At 41.5% G+C, this 24,849-nt stretch overlaps 1 protein-coding gene across 2 annotated transcripts in view; it reads left to right on the top strand.

Annotated features, from left to right (window-relative positions):
- LOC143172078 (netrin receptor DCC-like) overlaps positions 1-24,849 on the top strand; it is a 575,708-nt gene that overhangs the window by 488,701 nt on the left and 62,158 nt on the right. The window contains exons 16-18 of one of the 2 annotated variants that reach the window (XM_076361323.1): positions 13,770-13,865; positions 17,864-18,009; positions 22,236-22,374. In XM_076361323.1, coding sequence (XP_076217438.1) covers positions 13,770-13,865; positions 17,864-18,009; positions 22,236-22,374 — 381 coding nt within the window. Of the gene's footprint in view, positions 1-13,769; positions 13,866-17,770; positions 18,010-22,235; positions 22,375-24,849 lie in introns of both variants that reach the window. The other variant, XM_076361322.1, reaches the window with a different exon arrangement.

Genomic DNA, 24,849 nt, shown 5'->3' with positions numbered 1-24,849 from the left:
ATAAGGATACAAGCACTTTGGTCACAAATCCTGACGTGCACATTTTAAATTCAACTTCTCTGAACATTCACATGTACAACTTTGAAAATCAATTTCCATGAGTAATTGCACTAATTAAATTCCATCATTTAAATATCCACAGAAAATGAACCCCAGATGGATGTGACCAAGGGCCCAGAGAAAGCTTTTAAAAAATTACAACAGTTGCCAACGCTTCCTGCGTTATTCACCCACTTTATTAGAAACCATTACAAGAAAATTATACAATATGATGAGACAGAATTCTTTTCCTAATAAAAATACTGTTTTCGATAAGGTTATGAATCAAAATGTGCTGCTGGCAGGAATGAGGGGAAAAAGTATTTCCTAGATGTTACGTGGACTCATCCCACCTGTTGTAAAATTTCCTATGAAACCTCTGCACGAGGGGTATACATGATCTTAAATGTAATCTGCGAAAGCGACAATGAAGTCTGATACCTAAATAAATGATGAACTTCAGTGAGTTTTCTCTCCCCTCCAAAGACCTCATCCCTTTTGATCCTCGTGGCTTTCAGCGACTGCTTCCTCTTGGCTCCCCAGCTCTCCTTTGTGTCATGAGACAGAGACTGCGGAGAGGTCACCCCACTTGGCCTCAATCCAGTCTGTGATGTATGTAGCTGAAAAATTGAAGTTTTGCAGCTTCCTGAGGTTCACTGCAGTGCTGCTTTTTATTTTTCCTTTGTATGCTATTTTGAAGCACGCTGCAAACCTATGTATCATTTAGATTCTAGCGCGGTAGATACTTTCATTAAAGAGCAATCAGATTTGTTTGACATTGGCTGCCTTTCAGAAATCCTGCCTGACTCTCATTTACAGTCACTGTTTTCGTGCACAGATGCCCAAACCCGATAATCCAGGTCCATGTCAGGCATTATTTTACTGCTATAAGTCCTGGGAGCAGTGATGGTGAAGAACTCCGGGTTGAACAGGGATGCGAAACACCCTGACACCATACCTGTGTGCATACATGCATGACTGATCTTTTTCCTGGGAACAATTTTCTTCTCTTTGTGCTCAGACCTGCACAATAACACCTCCTGGACATCTTTCCAAAGACCTTACAGTTGAGAGATTGAGGAGAGGGATGCACATGGGTGTTGAAAGTGGAAGCTACCAGCCCCCAGGCTGGCCCACTGGCTTTATTCCCTTCCCAGCATCGGCGATACGGTTGCCCTGGAAATTCCTGCCTTCGTGATCCCCCTTTGTGTGGCGGTTCCTGCCATAGATGTGCGATAGGGTTGCTGTAGCAGTTCCGGCTTGTTGGATATGTAAGGCTGCAGTTCCTCGTGGCGATATTTGTGCGGGTTTTGTTCCTCCTTCCCTAAGTTGTTTGTGCAGCCGCGGGTCATTGTTGGCCACCTGCACGCACACCCTACGAATGCGGATGGTTGGGTACGACTGTTACACATGTCTGGAAGTACAGTAATTTGTTGCGATTTGTATTTTTATGCAAAATTCTATAATTCTAAAATCTAATCCTAAATTACTTCCTGGTATCACAAAGTGAACTTGAGGCAGAGCCAGAAGCAAAACGTAGCCCATGGTTTAAGCTCAGGACTGTTTATTTTCTCTGCAGTCAGGTTGTAGAGAAGACGGTAGCTTTACTTATGGTCGCGATCTGTCAGTGTTCGGTAGTGAAACCTTTGTGATAGGGCAGAACTAATGATAAACTCTCTGACCTACACTCTAGACAGTTTATTTATTTTACCCAACTTCAGATGTTTAACTGAGTCACCTGAGTTTGAGCCATATCAGCCCGCGTTCCTTCTCTAGTCCATCAAGCAGGAAAAGACAACAGCAAGGATAGTTCAGCCCATTCAACAGCCCCATCATCTGATTTTTTTTCTCCCTGTTGACCATGGTGGATGTCCATAATGGTAACTTAGCCATCGTGTGCATTGTTGCGCATCAGGATTTGCCGTTCTAGAGCTAATTATGAAATTCCAAACATCTTTGCACCTTCAGTCTGCTGCTAATGATCAACTAAAAATGCTTTCTGTGTAGTAGTTACTGGTTTTGGATGGGAGTCAGGTATCGAAGTCTCTTTAGAAATCCTATTAGACACTTCACTGCACCTTCGTAATCCTAAATACTTTTAAAACTCTGCTTGAAAGTAGAAGGCTTGAAAGCGATGGACGATCTCCTCAAGTAGATCACCCGTAGGGGAAGGATGGAGACCTACACGCTCACAGAGTGGCCAGCTTTTTAATTCCTTCCCTCTTGATAATGCAAGTGCAACACCAATACGCACAAGGCATATGGCAGCCTTGCATCACTTTTCAGGTACTTAATTGATTACTTCCTTCAAGCAAAACTTTTTTAGTGCCTGAATCGGCCTGTACCCAAGCTGTTACAGCACTTGTCTGAGTAGTACACTTCAGCTACTGAATAAATCACTTCAAAAACATGAAGAAAAGTACTCAGTCTTTCATAATAGTGATTGAGAACTTCATTCTGTGCAATGATCATCGTGAATACAACTATATAGAGGTAACACTTGTACTCTAGAATGAATTAGAGTGATTTTCTCATGACTGAGTGGTCCTATTGCCTTGGAGACACTCTCCACAGGTGCTGAAGAATATAAGAATATCCAGAGACTTCAGCTTTGTCAGTGAAGAATTTGTTGTATTTTCTTTCTGAAGTGTATGAAAGATATTTCATGTCAGTCTCATAAATTTCAGGAGCAAGCATCCCCTGCTCTCATTCAACCTTTTCTGTGACAGCGAAATCAGTGCTTGACTGACTCTCCAATGAATAATTCTAACAAGGAGACCCACTTCTAGTGAGCCACTTCATTTTCTTTTCTTTTTTTTTTAATATTCTTTAATTCTGTGCTTGTGATTATAAATGGCAAGGTTATTGGCTGATTAATGGTGGTTTTAATAATATTGGAAAATTCACAGATGTCAATTCTGATCTTTTATGCATTAGAAGTAACGGTTTCTGTACTGATCCAATTCAGAAGGCGTTAAGCGTAGTAAATGAGCTGACTGGGCTCATCTCCATGGAGCTTTGTATTAAAGCTTACTCATGAAAGAAAAGTTTAAAAGAAAAGGGAAGAAGTATGCCGAGGAGATTTCCATTTACCGATTCAGGGGGGCTGGACTAGATGACCTTTAAAGGTCCCTTCCAATCCAAACTATTCAATGATTCTATGATTCTGCAGACATAAACCCCAAAATATCTGAAACACCACACTAGCTGTAATAATTTGCATAAAACTTTTAGTAGATCACAAAGTTGTATTTTTAAGCAATGTATTGATAAAATGAAACATGGTAACTTTATCATGGCGTCTTCCAATATGTTAACAACATTGTTATGTCATGCTGGGATATTTTGATAAGTCAGTCAAGAATATTTTAATAACTTGCTGGAATAAGGGAAAAAGGTGGGAGGCTGACATGAGAAGGGTGGGAGGCTGGGCACAAGGAGGCTTGGAGAATGACCATTAGCCTCCCGTTGCTGCACGCTGTGGCCTCACGTTAGTGACATCCCAACAGCAAAAATGCTTTAAAAAAGCGTTTGAATAGGAACAATAGAATAATTCTGCAGCTGACGACAGGGAGTTTGCACCATGTGAGAGAAAGCAGAGAGGTGCAGATTTGAAAACCCAAGACTCAGTTTTAAGCTGATCAGAAGAGGTAATTCCTCTGGCATCCATAATAATACCTCCACCTGTAAAATGCCCTAAGTCTTTCCATGAGAAAATGTGTATAGAAATGACTATTTTACAGATATTCAGACTATTTTACAGATATTCAGACCATTTAAAAACTAAACATGATGGGAAAGCTGTACCAAATCCCAGAGTCTTACAGAAATGTGGACTTTCTTCTTCAGAGCACTTCCCTTCCTCCCCCCTTACGTATGTGAGAACAGAAGAACAAGGTGTAATTTTAGAAAGAGTTTTTAAGTACAGCTGCCTTTGCGTGACCTAAGAAAAAGCTACATTCATCTCCTCGAGTGTGTAGGAATTCGTATGCACCCTCTTGAAAGAGTTTGATCGGGAAGCTGGCGTGCACGTCTTGAAATACTATTTTCATGTCTCTCTTTAACTTGAACCTTTGATCCTCCTGGCCCAGCAATGAAAGCAAAGTGCCTAATATGCAGCAAAATCTAGCAAAGACTTTTCAAAGTTACTCCCTCTCCTCCCACAAAGCCTGAAGCTACGCACATCTGAAAATTTTAAACTCTGAAGAGAAAATCTAATGGATGTGAATGATTTCTGCTTAATTAGTAGTTTGGAGAATTAGAGCTACCATATAAATAATAAGAACGTATTAACAACTCACACCGGTAAGTCATTTTATAATGCTGGAGGGGGCTGCACGGTCCCCCCTGGTCTATGCGGACCGGCGTAAGGGGCTCTATACGACACGGCGAGAGATTGGCAGTCGGGATGGTTTTGTCTTTGCATACCTTGACGCAAGTGTTACTGTTCAGGTAATGCACTAGCGTTTTGGATGGCTCAAACATTAAACTTTACAGATCCCTGCCTTATTCAAGGAATAAAACTTAAAAAAATAATCAACAATTACAAGTGACAAGAAATGAAGATAAAGCTTTTAGATCTGAATTTCTATTTTAGCAAACGTACCAGTAGGAATACAAAGGGTTCCATCAAATTCACCTTCATCTTAACTGCGGATCAGATTAAATTTGACCCTTATGCATAGACGAGGCAAAAAAGCATTTTGTTTTATTGCGAAGGGAGGGAAAGAAGGTTCTTAATTTTCTTTAATCTTTGCAGATGACAGTTGTGGATTATAACAAAGACATGAAAGGCAACAAAAAAGCTTTTGAATGTAGTTTTGGGTTGTTTTCTTCTCTTTGCATTTTTAATACAAAATGGAGCAGTGAAAATCAAACAAAAATATGTTAAATTTTATGCATCTCATTGTTTCCCTCATAGATCACATTAAAGCACAACACTAACAAGTAAAGGCACTTTGAGACTCCAGGGACTGTTCATTTTCTTTCTTGCCTTTGAAAACTGACTGTCATTTAAAGAATGCTGCCATTTCTGCAAATACTTCATGCAACAATTTCCTTTCATTTCTCCCTGACTTTGCTTTGCTTACAGAGTATGGAGAAATGGCTCACAAGCAAAGGGTCAGTTTGAGATCCACACACTATTTACATTACGAACAGATCTTGCGTAACACCCCCAAATCAGATACTGTGTGGATTTTAAGAGTGTCCTCACGTTAAAGTGATTTTTAGCCTGCCCAAGTGCCCGTGTGTAGGAATCCGCTCATACACTTCACTCTGGCTGACTTTCTGCAAGAGATTTTAGTTTGTTTACACCTCAATTCTCCAGCTGTAAAAAATAGCAAAACAGGCTTCCCTGACAAAATGTTTAGGATCTATTGACAACAGATGGAACGGAAGAGCTGAATATTGCTCTTCTTCGTTGGTAAAGAACAGAATGCCTAAGAATAACTCTTAATCCCAAATTATAATATAAATAATACAGATAGCCAAGAATATTTTTTTCTTTATATTCATTCATCGACAAAACAAAAAAAAGGAAGCTTTGTTGCAAGGCTTAGTTTTCAGCGAAAAGGATGGATACGACACTGTGCTTTGCCTTCTCCGGTCTTACTGATGTCTCAGTCACAGATGCCAAGGAGATCAAAACAGCTAAGTGACCCAGGCTTATAGATGCGCATTAGCTTGGATGAAAGACTTATTTTTTGCAAAGGACAACACAACCTCTCCTCGTCGTGCAACTTTCATTGTTATTTTTTGTGTACGAGTACCTGAAGAAACCTTGCCCACACACAAGTTAACCCTCGTGGTACATTAATGGCGCTTCCTCTGATGTCGGAAAGCATCTCGAGTCACGGCTATTCATTTTTTATTCATTTGTCCATATGTCTTACACTTCATTTTCTGCTACACTACTTTACTTTTCCTGAGTTTGGCTGCATTTGTAACATCAATAACAAATGTATGTGATACGCATAGGGATTTTTTTTGTTGTTTCGCATCCCTACCGACACGGAGTGCACTGAGCTTGCAATGCACCACGGGAGTTGTAAAGGTTCACATCTCCGCAGGAGACAAGACCTATTTCTAAGCATGCTCAAATTACAGCCTTTGCTTAAAAAAAAGCCCTGCACACTTTGTTATAATGCACACAGGACATAGCTCACAAGAGAAATCAGCAAGCAGGCATAATATATGATGAGATGACATCTTAAAAACAACTGTAAATATGGATTTGCTGTTCATCTCCTGAACGACACTAAAATAAAAGCACTTAACAGATTCTCATTATAAATTCTCTTTGCTCTGTTAAACACTTTCCCTAGCGTTTTAGAAGTTAAATATTTCCAGAATCAGCCTGAGTACCTACAAATATACAGGCACCCCCAGAATAGTGGGGCACATCATTGTCACCCAGCTGCAGCGACCTGTTTTGATGCCGTGACCTTCACTGGTTCACTGCAGGGTCATGTCCTCCCTGCGTTGCATGGTGCGCCCACCCAAAGGCACCATGGCTCCGGGGTAGGTCTGTGTTGACTTCACAGGGTACTTCACTGAGAGATGTCTTGCCGAGACGCAGCCTGTGAGAAGACAAGGAGGTGCTGTTGCTGAAGGACGTTGCTGGAGCTCACACTGTAGCAGAGTAAGGCAAAGCCCCAGGTATTGCTGTCTAACCAGATTTTTGGAAGATGACTGAAATCCTAGTTTATCGTCCAAAGAGCTCGGACATGCCCTCAACAGTTGTAACAGATTCAACGGTGAGATTGGATTAAAAGTTACAGGTTAGGTAGTATTTGTTTGAAGTGTAGACGTGTAGGACCCCCCTCCGTCCCTCGTCCCTCACATCTCTGTGAAGCAGACGGCAGAACTGCGCTCCTGAGGGACAATTTTCAATTAACTTTAGGAGATACTTTAAGCGTGTCGGTGTATTAACATATCTTTACTATTTGTGCAACAGTAATACCCAGAGGTTCGAGGCGAGATTGGGGTTTCATTGTCTAGTTAACATAGAAACACAGTGTAAGGCGCTACTTCAAAGAGCTTATAGGCAAAAGACTAAAGGAAATAGAAGAAAAAAAAAGTTAATACCACAGGGACTGAAGACACACAAAACCCAGTGACTTGTCCATCATTTCTTGAGACGTTTGTGACATACTGCAGATCTGAAGCCAAGTTCCCACTGTTCTCTATATTCACTTTCAAAACAAATGCTTTTTTCTAAAGAGGGGTTTAACACTCGGGAATTTTCCCAGGACAAAAGTTTCAGGTTTGGATGCCTCAGTCAGCACTCTACTTTTCCGGATCCTAAACAGAAGGAATTGATTTTCAGGAGATACTAGTACTCCTGATGCTTAAAAAACGTTTTATTTAGCTGACTTTGTTTAAACGCTGGATGAAACCTTTTGGCATGGAAAAAATGTGCCAAATTTCCAAAACTTACATTTTGTGCTTTCCATTCGCAAAGAAGAGATTAGGCCCATCCTCTGTAACCTTGGAAAATGCATTCTTGAATTTTACAGCATTTGGCAAGTTCAACTTAATTGAACAAAGTTCTTATCTGTTATTATGGATTGTTCAGTTCACCAGAAGATGTAAATATATGCTAATTCTGTTGTGTTAGAGAAAGGATAATTCACAGGTAGGTCTCTTATTTTATTGAAGGTGATCATGAGCTCTTTATTACCCATTTTAGCCTTTCTGATAGTGACTCCCTTCCAAATTACCTGATATATTCGATGAAATAATATCACAGAAATTATCTCCTCATCCACCCCTGAAATGCAGCCGTTGCTGATGTACAAAGCGCCTAGAAGGAATAAAATAAAACTGTTTTTCTCTAGCTGACAACATGGGAGAAACTAATTTGGAGAATTTCACCGTGATAGTCTATTCTAGTGGAATATTTATAGTTAAATTTGCTAATATGATTAAAAGATTTTTTTTTTTTTATGTCGATATCATTTCCCTAGACATGCTAAAATGTGCTTCTAAGCTTTGCTCTCCAGAGGAAGTGTATGTTGTCCAAGGAGTGGAATACATCACTTCTTGTTTCTTTTAATGGGGTTTAATCTGCTGGCCATTAGGTGCCTGGTGGATATTTGTAAAATCAGAGTCAAGGCGCCATTATTTTTGGGCTGATGGTAATTTCTGCACAGAGGAGGCCAAATTGCTCCAGGCAAGACACTGCTGATGCTCTAACATCATATGTGGCACAGTGTATTATGCCTGGATATCTGGCTAGCCCTGACACTGCAGCTCTCAAAGCACAGATTTATTTAGTAGTCTGCTAAATGCAGAATGTTTTCTCCAAGGTCTGACCCAGGCACCCTCCCTTGTGAAGAGATTCCTCCTGAATTTGCAGAGAAACCCCTCCGATTCCCTCTGAGCTGTCCCACGCAGCAGGATCTCCAGGAGGAACGCCACCGGCTTTGGGCTTGTTGTAAACTTTATTGTAAACTGTGCTTTGGGCTCCTTAACGCATATAGGGTGGTTTCCGTGTTCCTGGGAGCGTTCCCCAGCCCTGGCAGTCTGGGCAGCCACAGCCCTACCTACAACCCTGCGTTTCAGGTCTAGGTTACCGAAGAAGTACGCTACATCTGAGACTGATGTTGGAAGTGCTTTTCTCTCCCGATTTCTCAGAATTCAATAACCTTTGTCTGCAGAGTTTATACTTCAATTTGACATTTGTCCTATAGATAGATTACCTTTCCCTGGCAATAAACTAATGTTACTAGGTCTAGGAACTGGTACTGGTGCTATTGATTACTAGGTGTAATGTTCTCACAAACCCAGACAGGAATAAATGAGGCTGTTCTCTGGTTGCTTTTTGAGATAATTGTGAATGACTGCTTTTCTGCCCTTTAGAGGGTCTTTCAGCATCAGTGACGCTGGCAGGACACGCAGAGCATAGACATAATTCTCTTGAAGACCCTCTCTCTTTTAAAAGAGCATTTCCCGCAGGAGTTACTCTGCTTACAACAAAATCTAGCATTTGTGTTTCCACTCCTTTCATTGCCAATAAAGGGGAGTCAGCATGCTTTTGGTGAAGCAAACGGTGAGAGCAACAGAGAGGACAGAGGGGTCCTCTGTCAGCAGCTGGCTTAGAACTGCCTCCTCAGCTCAGCAGCAAAGCCAGGTTTCTGCTCTCACCATGTTTATGTGAGCAGGTATTAATTATCATAGAATTACTGAGGTTGGAAGGGATCTCTCAAGTCATATGGTCCAAGTCTTTGTTCAAAGCAGGGCCAGCGTCGAAGGTAGCTCTGGGTCACACCGCTGTCATCTGCAGCTGACTTCTGAGCACCTTCAAGGATGGGCGTTCCACAACCTCTCTGGACCCCTGCCTCAGTGCCTGACAACCCTCATATTTATTTTTTTCCTAATAACTAACAAGAATTTCTCTTGCTGCAATTCCCACCTTGTCCTTTTACTGGAGGATATTGTCAGACCCCATCTGTTTTGACAAGATATCTTTGTTTCTACTTTGTCTACAGGGAGGCCATAGCTCCTCATGATGGATACCTTACTACTGTCTCTGCCATCCCAAGGGTAGACTCCTGTAGCCTACAGTTAAAAACAGCTTCGGGGGGGGAGCAAAAGATGGCAGGTTTCCTCCTCAGCAAGCTCTGGCAGCATGAGCACGTTATTACACTGTACTCGTAGATACACGCTGGTGCTCAAGCAGAGTAGAAGGGATCAGATCTCAATGAACTGCTACTTCACTTTTGGTTAGGATCAGGAAAGGCACTGGCAAAGGCGTTGGGAGAAGATTATTGAACGTATAACTTATCTTTGTTGTTATTTTATTGGCTACATTGCATTAGAAGAAATTCAGATGTTTTTAAATGCAAGACAGTGGCTCTGAGTGGTATGATGGGATGAGCAACGTTTTCATGATGATCAGGAGACCCCATCTTAGCTTCGGCTCTCCCAGGGTACCGATCTGTAGAGCACTCTGCAGGTCCCTCGTGTCAGGTAATTGTTAAAACAGGAAATGAGAAGAGGACTTGAGAATGAATTTTTATTTGAGAGAGAAAGAAGCTGATCTGGAAAATCAGCAGAGTGCGCTACCCTCTTTCCAACACTGTAGTTTAAGGCGAGGAGCTTTCCTTGGATTGGGGTTCCCATCTAGTTGTCAAGCGTTTATTTTATATTTATAGTTTAAAGAGGAAATTAAATTCTACATGAAAACTCAACATTTGTCAAAAGACCCCATGTAATGGCTGTAGGGATGTCACAATTTTGCACTCTTAAAGAAGAAAATAACTGTGGTATCTTGAATGAGTTGCTATTTGTTGATTATTTTCTTTCCAGTAACAACATCTGTCAGTAGAAGAAATCAATTTTGTTCATGCTTAGTTTGAACTTCTTGTCCTTTTTCTTTTTTTAAGTTGAACTGCAGAACACAACTTTATTTCCAGAGCATGTTCCACACCAACACTGAGATGGGGATTCTTGGCTGATGCTCTAATTAAAGCTGAATTCTTTGCTCGGCTTCTTCAAAGGCAAGAAGAGATTTCTTCTGAAAAAAAAAGCGTATAATTCTCTGCCTCTCCTGCTCCAGAATAGCAAATACAAATGGTAACGTCATTGTTACAGGTGGAGAAACAGTCAGAATTTACCTCTGAATTCTTGCAGCTGCACTGCAACTGTCATCTCTAAAGCCCCCGTTTCTTTCTTTCTTTGCGTTGTTTCTGCCAGGAGCGCTAATGACCCTTCTGCTCCATTAGCTGCTGCACTTACTAGTAGGTTTACACTAAAAAGCTTTCCTCGTTTGAACTCGCGGTCCAGTCAGTGGCATTTTACCAAAAAGAGCACCAGAATGACCCCGTAAGTGTTACAAGCAACTGTCTGCCACATGAAAATACGAATGCTTTTTCACTTTTTCATTGTATTGGACTAAACTGAACTCTAATACTGTGTTCAAACACTGTACCGTGGCAAATTGCCTTTTTCCCTCTTATCTAAGAGGAGACTCAAGCAATTATTTATTGCTCCAGTTAGCAGCAGCTCAAATTAACCACCTGAATTTTTCATGTTTTTAACAGAAAGCTACCGACTGCATCCTCATCCCAACCTCAGCTCATTTTTGCAAATGTAACCTTGCCCAGCCTAGTTATAAACATAAATCATATGTCATGTCAGTCTGTTCAATTTATAAAATTTGATGGACTATATATTGTGCTGTATGGGCAGTTGTAATGAGGTATGTGCTATATAGTCTCCATTTTTAAATTTTCCATGAACTTACCACATTTTTCCACCTAATTTATCAATTTCTGTGAGTATATTTTTCATGATCAAATTAATAGTAATTCACTCGTTTTGCTTATTCATTACTGGGAATTCACAATGTTTTTTGATTAGACGTGACAGCTCTGTGGGCTTTTGGGGGTTTTGACAGTAATTTCTAGAATCAGGTTTCTCGAGTCATCTTTAACATTTAAAAAATCAGTGTTCAGCGTGACATTCTTTTCTGACTAATGTCTCGTTATTTACAATTTAAGCCAAGCGACGGCCGGACATCTGTGCTCTGGCCATAATCAGTGGAGATATGTACCAACCCTTAGAGGCTGATTCATCTTATATTTCTTGAATACCTATCTTAGCATGGGATGAATTGTTCTTCAGAGGTGCTTGTCTCTCCAGTCACTATAGGGACAGCCCTTATAAACTAAACCACGTGCTTAGCTGACAGAAGGCAGTAAGATTAATCCACTGTCCGTCTCTGTGTGTCCCCTTCAATATAGTCACCGAGTTCACTGCTGGTAATAGCAAATAGTATGTCTCAAAGTCCTAAAACTTCGTCTTTTGGTATTCTTCCCTGCGTTTGCCACAGTCTAACCTAGTGAATGGTCTGTATTAACCCCTTGCATCACTCTGCCAGACGTCTTTCAAAACTCCTAAATGGGCACTACAGCTGGGACATGGGTAGAAGGAAGAGATGGAGTCGGTCTAGGCTGTGCATATGAATTTCTTTTTCTTCTGCAGAAACTACTGAATGTGACATTATTAAACTCTCAGCTAAATAATGACTTCGTGTCTCAATAAATAAATCTTCGTGTGGAATCTGGAGAGTTACAACACTTAGTTAAATTAGAAATTAAAAGTAGTATGCTAATATATGGTGGAAATCATATGAAAATATGTACTACATCTCTCTGAATACAAAATAATTTCCTTATGACTAATGATATTACAGTGAGTACCAACTGAATTAATAACCATAGAATACTTAGCGCAGGGAGTTATTAATGCACGAGTCATCCATTTGGCAATTTTTAAAGTTTAGCTCTTTTGTGATAGAAGCACAGAAGTCACCTGAATATTAAACAAATATGTCACTGTTTCTTCTGGACGTAAAATTAAGTACAAAATATGTGGGTGGAAAGGATATTAGTAACAATATGCAATAAGTACTTAAAGATTATTTACTCATTTCAGATTCACTGTAATAGTATTAATCATGCTGAGCTGATTTGGTGTTAATGTAGATGAAATATGTAATTCTGCAGCAGGTCTTTTGCAATGTCATGTTAATAAATGCCTCCTCACATACACACATTTGTTATTTTTCCGTAAAGAACTTTGAGGAGGCAGTTCCCATCTTTGGCAGGTGTATGAGCACCCACTGTATTCAGCTGCAATTTTCTTCTGTACAAATAGAATTAACAGCTAAAAAAAAAAAAATAAGGTGGGGAGATCAAGCAATTCACATGGGAAAAATCAGGAAAATGGATTGCCTTGTTTTTCTCAGAAAACAGTAGCAAAAAACAATGTGGAACTGACACGCTCATTTCACTTTGTTTTCATTTAGGGATATATTTAGAGTAGCCCCGTGATAACCTGGGACACGCAAACCAGCGCAGCACATCCGTGCACCCAGAAGTTAATTCCTGTGTGTTATTTGTTGTCTGCCACATCCTTCTTATTTACAACAGAGCGTGAGGTGTTCTTGGTGAGGTAAAAAGGGTTAAAATGGCTATTACCAATGTAATTCTGACATCAAGAAATTAGGGAGGGAGGCTTTTTGCTCAGTGTCCGGCAAGCGATTACAGGGGTGCATGAACTGTTCTGGGCTGGCTTCAGGAGCACGAGTTCCACCCACGCAGCGCTGGAGAGCTGGACGCCTGCGGTTCGCTGCCACAGGTCGAGGATCCCAAGGCAACACATCGCTGGTGACCCTCAACCATCTCTTCCCGCATCATCCCCGGGACAGCAGCGCGTCCTCGTGAGGGGCTGTGCGGGGCTGGATGCCTCCCTGCCCACCGGAGCTCAGCGCCGCGGCCCTGGCTCCCCCAGCTCCATCCGGCAGCATGCCGGGAGCCGGCGGAAAGGCACTGGCACCCCGCAGCATCCCTCGCCTCCGTGTAGCACTGCACGTAGCACCGCGTCTGAGGCTTCCTCTGCTCAGAGCGATGGGTCAGGAGGTACGGCTGATGCACAAAGTTGGTTCCAGCTTTCTTATGCAGGCAAAGCTGCAGATGATTTAAAGGAGAACTTCAGCCCACTATTGATGAAGATAGCACCAGGAGACTGAGATAAATAAAGCCTTTGGAAGGGAAAGGAAAACGATGGGCAGCAGTTGTGCTCATCGCTTACTTTGCACAGGCGTTTGCTTAACTCTTTTCTTTTTTCTTGTTTTTCAGGAAAGCACTCGTCCGTTCCGCATCCCAGATCTGACTTTAACAGTGTGTGCTTTGTTTTGCCTCATTTGTTTTCTCCTGCAGAGCCCAGTTCCCACTACGTGATTTCCTTAAAGGCCTTCAACAACGCCGGCGAAGGGGTGCCTCTGTACGAAAGTGCCACCACCAGGTCGATGACAGGTGAGTTGCAAATGCTGGTTCATAATCTGCTCCCCGTCAGTGAACATTAGCCTTACAAAGGTGCACATTAGGCAAAACATTTTGGTCAAGGCAAGGGAAGAAAAGAGCTCTGCAACCTCCAGGTCCCTTGCTAGAATAAATCAGCTTCGTTTTCCACGTTATTCTAACTACGCAGATAGAATGAATTATTTACCCTTTCCAGAAATTGGCTGTATAAATTTAATGGGATGCTCACAATTGCGTGCTCTTTGGTGTGGGGTGGCTTGGGAGAAGCATGACTCCCAAACAATTTAAATATTTAAAGATCAGGGCAGAATAGTGGTGAATAACTTTGCTGAATTAAGCCCAGATGAAATTATTTTTTTTTCTTCATTTTTAAAGCAGCTTAAATTGAAATGAATTAGTTAAAAACACACTGTCATCATGCCCATTTACAGAAGCATGTAGAGGGGTTGCAAAAGGTGAAGGAATATACTGGTAAGATTTTCCTGGCAGGAGAAGGCTCGCAGAAGGGATTACCCAGCAGTAATGGAGCAGGGTGCTTTTAGGCAGCTGTTTCTCACAGATACGTTGTTGGGATGCTAGAAAAGTTGTAAAACCAGAATTGTTCTTGTGTAGCACTGTCTTCAGGACTGTCTCGTGGTTTTTGTGCAATCGCTGGTGCGTGGGTGGGACTGACGAGGGGTTAGAAGAACAGAACTGAGAAAAATAAACGTGTTTTTCCTCTGGAGCGACACCATCATTTGGTGAAGTTTTTTTCTCGCGTTTCACCCATGGTGTTCAGAGCTGCCTGGAAGGGGAGCTGTGTCACTGAGAGCAAACCCGATCACTGACGCTGGCTTGGGTGGACCACGAGGAATAACTCAACCAAATGGCACTTCTGTGGCTCTGCAAGGAAAAACAGCTTTTATCCATATGGTTTTGTGAAGTATTCCCATACGAAATCTTGGAAAGACAGAAGGAGAAAGAAAAAAAAAGTGATTAATTACACAATCAAGGGCAACCGTAACAAGCTACATTAGATATAATAAGTGTCAGGGAACTTATGGCTCAAAATTATTAATCTTTTTTCTTGTCTGGAGTCTACAGAGGTCATTCTTGCTGAGTGTGTGTCTTGTAAAATCTTTTTCCAGTGAGTTTGCCTCAGGATCCATATATACTTTTATTTTTAAGGTTTTTGTTCCCTGTCAATTCTATTTAAAAATTGGCCGGCTGGCCCGTGGGATTTGATTTTATGTCTGTATATAACCTCTCATAAACAAAACGATACCCAGGTGTGAAAAAGGTAATTCAGGCTGGGGCTCTGTTTTGGTGAACTGACCCGATGATCATCTGCGAGAAGTCCACCTCGCTGCTTCTCTCTTATTGCTGAGAGACGTCCGTACCCGGAGGTTCCCACCACCTCCCACCCACGGGATGCAGCCTCTGAAAGGAGCCGGTGGCCTGGGTCCTTCATGGAGGAACATCTCAAAAAAGGCACAGGGACTGTGTTCCCCAAGCAGCGGATGAGCTGATGCACTCTGGGCACCGAAGAAAACCGAAAACTGTGTCTCTGTGTGTCCGTTTAGCATATACATAGACATCCTTTGGTGTCTGCTTGTGTGGATGTGGTGTGCAAACTAAAGTTACCTAACGTGCAATATTCGCAAAACAACTCCAAAGAGAGCAAGAAACTGTTTTCTGTCAAGAGATTGCAATTTCCAAATGGCAGATGTCCACGCATAAATAATAGCAAATGAAACTTTGGTGGAAAATGGAGGCAATATTTAGAGACCTATTTTCAGCACCGGTGGATTATAGACATTTCCTTCTTCCTCAGGTCAGTGGTGACGTGTTTCAGAAACTGAATTATCTTGATTGAGTCTGACCATTTATTTTGCTAAACCCAGCCTCTCTTCATAATCTCCTCTACAGCGGGACTGAAGTTTTCAGTATGGGAAAGAAAAAGAGAAAGGAAGTGCAGTATTTGCTAAAATATCAACTCAGCTCCAGTCACATCAGCTCCCATCATAAGTTTGTAAAAAAAAAACCCAGCAGAAACAGGTATTGCTCACCTTCCAAAGTTTACAGCCAATTCTCTTGGAAAACTTCAGTTCAGGAAAAGAAACTGTTAACTTTCAGCTTGCAGAAGCTCGATTCACCAGGTTGGGGCACAAAAAAGATTCAGCTGCCCATTCCTTCCCGTGTGGATCGTGTGTTTGAGTTTTGGATCACTGCAACAACAACCGGGTTGCTTCATTTCCTTCAACACTCATATTCAAACTTCTTACAAAGCAGTTTTTGATGGAAGAAGCAACACAAGAAGCAGGTTGAACCTAATGGCTTATCATACGTTTTAAACATCCTTGTCTCCTCTGTTTTTCCTTCCAAAGGCTGGGACCTCCAGAAGTTCTGAGTAAGAATTACAAAACCATAAAACAGGAGTGATCAAAGAGTGTCAGGAGCTGGAATTGCACATGGAGCAGACAAACTGTAGCAACTGTCAGTGAGGAAATATTAGAGTCATTTATGCTTTGATTAATTAATTAGCACATTATTTTAGGGGGAAAAACCCCCAGGCAACCTTTTGGAGTGCTTTTGCTGCACTTTACCCACTGCATTTTGAAACTGTATTTGGAAAAATCACAACTGGTAAATAGTGAGTCAGTAAGTATAGTTTTAAGTGATAGGCCAGAAGTTGACTGGGTGCTTCAACAAGGACAGAGGTATTTAAACCGAGCAGAAGCGGTCTCTGGTTCCTGCCTGGGTGCCATCGCCGTGCAGCCCCAAAGCGCAGAGGCAGAGCCCCAGAGAAGCCAAGAGCGTGGATGTCATCGGGGCCGAACCGAACGCTGATCAGGAGAGGAACTCTGTACACGGGTGGTTGGTGTTTTTTTTCCCGTGACTGTAAGAGCAGGAATCTGCTGCTGACACAATGTCTGGTTCCTCTCTCACGCCACCGTAACTCAGAGAAAACTCCTCTGCAACGAAGTGGAAGGAGAAGCGTGGCCACAGAAATCTGGACAGGCTCAGTTAACTGGATGTGTCAGCACGCCACTCAGGCCTGAACTTTTGGAAGTGAAATGAAATGTGCCACTGTCCCGATAATTAAGCCACCCAGAATTTTCCTCTGACATTGCATAGCGCACCGGCGTGGCCTGCGCATGGTGCTCAGCGTCTTGCTCCCCAAAGACCACCCGATCACAGACACATGGGAGAGGAACTGTTCTTGTTCCTCGAGGAAGAAGCCCACTTGAAAATAACCCATGTCTCCACGCCTGGATGTGCACATCTAACACGCTGACAGTATTAAACCAACAATTCCAAGTTCTTCACTTCAGCAGTGAAATTGTTATGTTGTTTTGCCTAACAAACGTTTAAGCAGATGCAGAATATGTTCCTTTCAAGGGCCTAAAACAGCAAAAGAGCCTGAAAGAGGCTGCTGAGAGAGAAAAGCATAGGTAACTCCTACACGTGAGAGTATGTCATGTCTGTAAATCAAGTTGGAAGATGACACACTCTCCACTCTGTAGGTGTTTCCAATAATGTATCATTTAAGTGATTGAATTTTTTCAGAAAATGTAAATCATTTTAAGGAGAGACACTGTGCATTGACTTCATCTCGTGTGAAGAAAACGCAGCATACCTGGAAGTATTTAAACAAGTCATGAAAAATAGCACTTAGCGCTGGTTAGTTTTGTTGTAGCGATGTAACTGAAATGTTGCTGATGCGTTCTCATTTTGCATTAATGCCTTTCTTTCTGTTCTCCTCATGTTCCTCCTCCTCATTAATGCCATGCATTTAACCCATTGTGATGTGTGCCCCTTGGTGGCTGTTTGTGTTTTGGTTTGTTTTGGTTTGTTTTTCTGTTTAACTTACCTATTCATTTATTTTGGAATGCTCATTTGGTGATGTATGGACCCAGACCCCATTGATCCATTAGAAGTTGATTTTTATCCTTTGCTTGATGATTTCCCTACCTCAGTCCCAGATATCTCCACCCCCATGCTCCCACCAGTAGGTGTCCAGGCTGTTGCACTTACGCATGATGCAGTGAGGGTCATCTGGGCAGACAACTCTGTCCCAAAGAACCAAAAGACTACGGAGGTTCGCTTCTACACAGTCCGATGGAGAACGAGCTATTCGACGAGTGCTAAGTACAAGGTGAAATTTTAACACGTTATGAATTTATGAGCTATTTCGTCTGTTCATATTTTATTTGCAAAGGCTCTGAATTGGCTTTTATGAACTTCCCTCAAGCAAAATTCCCATTTCGGTCAAAAGGAGACTTGACTAATTACTGCTTCCTAGAAACCTATGTGTTTAGTTGGATGAAAATGCTGTACTTTAATTCCACATGCCAACTGTTGAAAGTTTTGATCTTTAATCTTTACCAATCACATATAAATTAGTCACAGATTTGGTAGCACAATATCGTAGAGTGAATAGGAAGAAATACCAATTGCAAACCCACCCACACCATATGGCAATTCCACTCACCCATATCATGTATTCCCAAATCGGAAAAAATGAAGGTTAGTTTATGAGAAAACTCAATTTGAGTGGATATGACAGCAGCATGCTACTTTCTGTATGAGAATTTCTTCTCAAGTCCTAATGAAAGCAGTACCAAAACCCGTGCGGTGCAGCGAAGAGATACGGTGGGACAGGGAATGGGAAGGAACAAGCACAGCCTTTAGGCTTTTTTGTTTGCTTGGTTTTGGACAATAAGCTACCTTTCCCCACTATCGTCAGCTTATATATTGCATCTCATGTAACACCCACCTTCCCCATGATGAGCATGTCCTTCCTCCCGTGCCCTACCATAATAGTTGTTTTCGCTTGTCTGAGGGATCGTATTGATCCATAGTGAGTTGTTTGCTATGGATGTATTTTTATACTGCAAGTGGATGCCTCATTTTTTACTGTTCTCTGTCCTAACAAAAGCGGCCTCGTACAAGTCATTTTTACAAGGACTGTGGAACAGGCCGTGCTCTATCCAGCACCGAGGCTCCTCCGATTAGAGCCTGAATGATGTGTCTAAATAAAGGTTGGCATTTCTAAACCCCAGAGGATGGCTCGCCGCCTCGTTAGGTTTGGGGTACAGCTGTACTCACAGACTCTCATCTCGAGACCTTTCCCAGGTAATTTTTGGACGAAGTGGGAATGATGGTGGAGAAGCTCTTGCCTTCAGTCTCTTTTCTGATTGTGATTTTTCAGCTCTCCCCCTCACACATCTCCATCAGAATTTGGCTGGCTGGCTCTCGGCTGAGTCCGTGTGCTGCCGTGAACTATTGATTGCAGTTGCATTACCCCTGATTTGCATTCACGTCAGCTGAGAGGAGGCTCAGGCCAGCTGGCTTTTTGCTGCAGGTGCTGACCCACTGTAAAGCTTTTAAATAATAATAGCACATCTTTACAAAGTATAAAGCCCATACTTTGCTTTTACGTCTACTGCCGTACTTCTGACACCCTCAGATGCTGGCATGATGGTCTGCAATATTAGACCCAAATTTTGTATGCTCATGCAGTTGTAGCAAGCTCTTAGGTAATTAAGGATGCCAAAACGATGCATTGTAATGTTTTGAATGCCGTACCTTGATCCGACTCCTACTTACAGATGGATTTCCATGCCCAACAAAATGCAGAGTATAGCACAGGGAAGTACAGCGGGTCACAGTTTGCAGCTCTAGTGATGAAATCAAAGCTCCAGAAAAGACAGCATTATGTTTTGCCAATCACAGTCAATCAGAACGTTTTCTCTGGTTTCCCAATGCATTTGCTGAGCTGCATGCAGTGGAAAATGGTGGGTAACAGGCAAAATTGATCAAAAATAGCCCTATTAATTTGCTGTGCAGGAGAAGCATGTCCTGCTCAGAGGTGTCGAGCTTGTTGGCCTTCTGCTAAAACGAGCAGGTGGACATCTCTCGCAGAGCCACCACACAGGGCTCCGGGAGCCATCAAGGAGCAGGAGAAGAGGAGAGGAGCAAGAGTGAAACTGCCTTTTTTTGCCATCGTCTCTAGTTTGACCAGTCTGTGGGTAGCATGTAAAGAGCTGGTCTGATTCATTTATTCCAGTTCAATCACCCAGAAGCAGAAACAATCAAAAATCTTTCAAGAGGGTCTGCTTTCTTGAAATAACCACATTTTTTCAAGAAAAGAAGATAAAACCTATTATGTTATTCTTTGAAAACAGCGGGGAAAACTTCCGTTTTCTTCAGAGGGGTTTGGATCAGGCTCACAAATAGGTTCCCGTAGCACTTGCCTATGCATTGGCATTGAATTTCCAATTCTTTTGAGATTTTCCCATTAAAGTCTCCCATTGCTTCAAAAATATATATCACATCTAATATAATGAAGGGTTTAGCCTTTCCCATTGAAGTTGGAAGTTTATAAATTTAACTTTGCCCTGCCAACTTTACTTTGTACAAACTGTCCCAAACAGGCATGGGGTGGCGTTACTAAAGGTACTTGCTACAGTTACACCCCCTTCATCTCAATGTGATATTAACTTCAAGGATGTTTGTGGCTATTGAAATGCTAATATTTAGTATTGAGCGAAACAGTCAAAGAAAAACACTCAGCTGGAGACAAATAACTTTCTTTTTCCAAAAAAAGAACCCAATGTCTTTATGTTCCACTAAAGACTATTTTGTCCAGGAATAGGTTCAAACCCTATTGTTTTTTCCATGTGCGTTTTTCCTGATCCTGTAATATCTGAGCATATCAGATATCATATCACTTCCACAGTGATAGTTAACAGATTTAGTTACCCTCAGTCATGCTGAGGAGTATTTTATGCCGTAAATAATTTAATTTCTTCCAAAATCTTTCCTGGGGGAGAAAATTATTGTTCCCCATATTTAAATCCAGCCTTTAGTCAAAGAATAATTTGTATAAACTCTAGCAGGTAGATTTTGCCATCTTTGGCAAGTGGCTGAGTAGTTTGGTTGAGTAGTTTATGAACACGTAGGTTATAAGTGCTGTCTTTGCTTCAGTAAGACTTTTTATAGAGGGACATTCTCTGCTGGAGTAAACCCCTAGTACAGGTAAGTTGCAAAACTGCTTAGTTCCAAGAACTAGGAATTTTAATGGAGCATGAAGAAGATAAAATCTGGTATTGCATTAAGTCTTCCTATTAAGTAGCATGCAAAACATCTGTCAGAGCACTTGTGATAAAACAGCGTACCGTGTAGGCATATATAGCCCATTCATTAATGTCTCTGCAAAGCAAATTCCTCCCACGCCCCCTTGAATGTCACTGCTTTATTCCGTGGTGTGCTGGCAACTTGAGGTACCATTTTTAGTAAAGGTCGATTTATTTTGGAATCATCTGATGATTAGCATCAGAATGGCATTACTGGTGCATGCCAGCAAGATGCCTTCTTCTGAACTGCGTCCCAAATGTGAACACCAAGGTAGTCAACCAATGCAAAGTCGTGTATAAGTTGTCCTTACTCAGTAAACTTTAGGTCCATCGGTATATAAATGTGTGAAAGTGCACGGCACCTTTAACTCACTGGCCTGTAAGTTGTTGACGCTGGAGGGTTGCACACCAGGCTCTGCAGCTTGAAAAGCGTGGGGATTGATTTTATTCAGTTGTCACCAATTTGTCCCATAATATTCTTCTCACTCGTCTCTTTTGATACTAGTGCAGTTTGCCTCGAATTGTTCCTTACTGCAGGCTGAGGTTAAAAGCTAAATCAGCTAAAAATAAACGTACAATGTAATATTCACATCAACATCAATATGTTTAGTTGTTCATCACAGTGAGGCAGATCAATAATATGCTTCAAATATAATCTAATATATAAACATATTACATTTAACCAAGCAAAACTGTGTCTTATGAATACAAAAATGCATCTTTATGCAGGGGTCCTGGGTCATATTTTGATCTCTATCATAAATATGTGTTAACCCCAGGAACTGGGAAGCCTTAGTCAGGACCATTCTAGGGGTAAAAATGCTTTCTGAGCCTCCACTAAAAATCCGTAGATATTAAAAACTTTTTTTTTTTTAGAAGGAACCCATCAAAGAGGCTGGAAATGAGTGTTTAAGTTATGGAAATGTTCCTATTCTTTTCCCTCATATGGGCATAGATGAAGGACATAGCATTAGCTTCCAATTTACATTTGAAAAAAACGCATGGCAAATTGCTTTGTCTGGGAAAAGAGAACGAGAAAGCATCACAATAATTTATTTAACTGCCTAAATTATAGGTAGCAAGTTTAGTATCATATTTATGGTACTAAAAATACTCCCGTTAAGGTACACAGTAGCCATAGAGCTATTTTGCTTGAAAAAAGGAATCCATTGTAACAGTGTTTTGCTTGGCTATCAGCAAAAAGAGTGGCTTTAAAGACATTCTCCGCTCCATCTCTTTGCAGTCGGCAGATACGACCGCTCTGAGTCACACCGTGATAGGTCTGAAGCCAAACACCATGTACGAGTTCTCCGTCATGGTCACCAAAGGTCGGCGGTCCAGCACCTGGAGCATGACCGCGCACGCCACCACCTATGAAGCAGGTACGGCAAGAGCTGCTGGAAGGGCTTGCTTTGGTTTTCTATTTGTCATCAAAAGCCTTGTACAAGTTCATCCGAACTGCATAAACCCACAGCGTACGTACAAAACTAACTGTATTTCTTCACTTTTTTTCACGGGTAGCAAAGCAGAGCAGTCAGTCTACTGAGCTCTGGTGTCACTGCAAGAAGGTAGGAGATGGTAGTACGTGTGTAATACTTTGCCCAATAATATAATGAGTATCTGTGACATTTAATGCTAATGATTTAAAATATTTTTCACTTTTCAAAGAAACCCAAGATCAGGTGAGAACAGTTATTCCCTTATTATTAGATACTGATTTTGCTACTTTAAAATTTTGACTTATGAAGCTCTACGTGTCTCCCATGAGTTCCCATCTTACCCGCCTAGTAAAAAGGGCACAATGGCTGCTTCTATGTAACGCACGTCCTTCTTGACTCAAGGGGTGTGTTTAAAAACTGAACAACCACAGGTCTGATCATAATACTACGTGGACACATTTTAGCTGTTTGCTGTGCACTGTGCTGGTGACCAACGCACCCGTCCAGCCAAGACCTACAGTTACAGCGACTGAAACTGTGTGTGCAAAATTAGAGACAGAAATGGGGGGGGGGGCAGGGTGTCAACTGAGCAGTCTTTTCAGCTTGTACATTATTTATTGTAAAGACACAATTATCTACCCTCTGCAGAACGTTGACTTGTATAAATGCCCTGCTGGCAGTTTGGTAAGGCATCTTTCCTGTGCTCAGTGGTTTTATACATCTGTATTTCATTTCCAGCAAGCAGCCATTGTTAAGATTAACAATATGCTTACAATAAACAAATACTCTTGGAAGGCTTAATTTAGCTGCTCTTCTCAAGCGTTTGAGTGGTATTTTCCAAGCAGGAAGCTATGACCTGAAAGATACTTCAGATTCTGAAGGGGACTAAATGCTGTTTTGATAACAGATGACAGACACCAGATGCATATTATATGTAACCCTAGTTCAGTGGGATAAAAATATTTGAAAAGGGATGGAGACGTAGTGATCTCTGCAGATAAGAACATCCTCTCCAAAACATAATTGTTTCTTTCTCTTTTGTGTGCCGTCAGTTAACTGCAGTAGGGAAATGGTATGCCTGGGCTTTACTTCTAGTTATCACATAGGCGTTAATGGAAGCACGTATCCTGATCCCTAGGCTGTCTTTAAACAAGGGCAGGGTCTTCCATTAAATTTGCATTTCTTTTAGAATAAGCTGTTGAGCCCACCTTTTGAAAATCCCAAGAAGATTTGCTTTTAAGTAAATCCACTGAACTGCATGAGGCCGTATACCGCAGAACTACTAGATTTTCCACAGCCTTTATGATTGCCTGTACGTCTTGCTGTAGTCCCTAGTCCATAGATAAGAATGCCTATGGTTTTGTTTAAAATATTTTTCTTCTTCATCCGTTGTAGCCAGCAATATGTACCTTTGGACACCAGTGTAGCATAGTACATGCTATATTTTCCTGAGGGTGACTAGTGGCCTTGAAAACACTCTAGGTGCCATTGCAAATCAGTTTCTACCAGCAGATACCAAATGAAGTCTGCTGGTAAATATTGATTTGTTGTTTTTTTTTTTTTTAATGAAAACCACAGTACACGCCAGTTAATTAACAAAGGGAAAATAAGAGGGAATATATGTGTCCTTAGATTTTCCCATGTGATTGCAATGCAATTATCTGAGCTTGATGGAGCAGCTCTGTTAATTAAGGGCATCCTGCACTGCTGATCTTTATTGCCTGTTTTGTACCCATTCCGCATGTTGAATTTCCCGTAATGATATTAAAGAACGTACATATCAGCATCGATACAGAATTCACTGGAGGTTACTACCACGGCTGGGGAGAGTTGCTATGCCCATAATTCAAAAGCAACTATCAGAGCCAAGTTCCATCCCCAGATCTGCCTACACAAGTCTTACTGATATGAGGGGTGTTAATGAGTGCTAAGGGAAACATCTAAAGCTTTGATTTTTCTCATGATATCTTATGTTCACAATCTGCTGAAAGCAGAGCTCAGCTTCAGCCGCTCAGTGGGACTCACGTGGTAATCACCAGCATGGAAAGCCTATGGTATAGAAAGGGCTTTACAATTTTTACAAGCTTTACAATTTTAACCTCACAAAAGGCAGAAAGCCTAGGAGGGGAAAGGGTTAGTTCATGAAAATGTGTCAAAAAGGGCTAATGTCAGAAAACAGTATTTAAGATAAAGATGCTGTTTCCATACAGACAGATGGATGCACTTTGGTAGAAATACAATCATTTATATGAAGGTGGAGAATATTGCAGAATAAGCTTAAGCAAAAGTAAAGGAGGACAATTCTAGTTTTAAAATCGAGTGTGATTAGTTTATGAAAAGGGTTCTCTCTTGCAGTTCCCTGAAATAGCAAGGCAGTCCAAGATGTTTCTTCTAGTATGTTAAACTGATGAACCAGTG

The sequence above is a fragment of the Aptenodytes patagonicus genome, chromosome W, assembly GCF_965638725.1.
Source record: "Aptenodytes patagonicus chromosome W, bAptPat1.pri.cur, whole genome shotgun sequence".
Taxonomy (NCBI): domain Eukaryota; kingdom Metazoa; phylum Chordata; class Aves; order Sphenisciformes; family Spheniscidae; genus Aptenodytes; species Aptenodytes patagonicus.
Note: the sequence above shows the minus strand (reverse complement) of the source record. Positions and strands in the feature narration are given on the sequence as shown.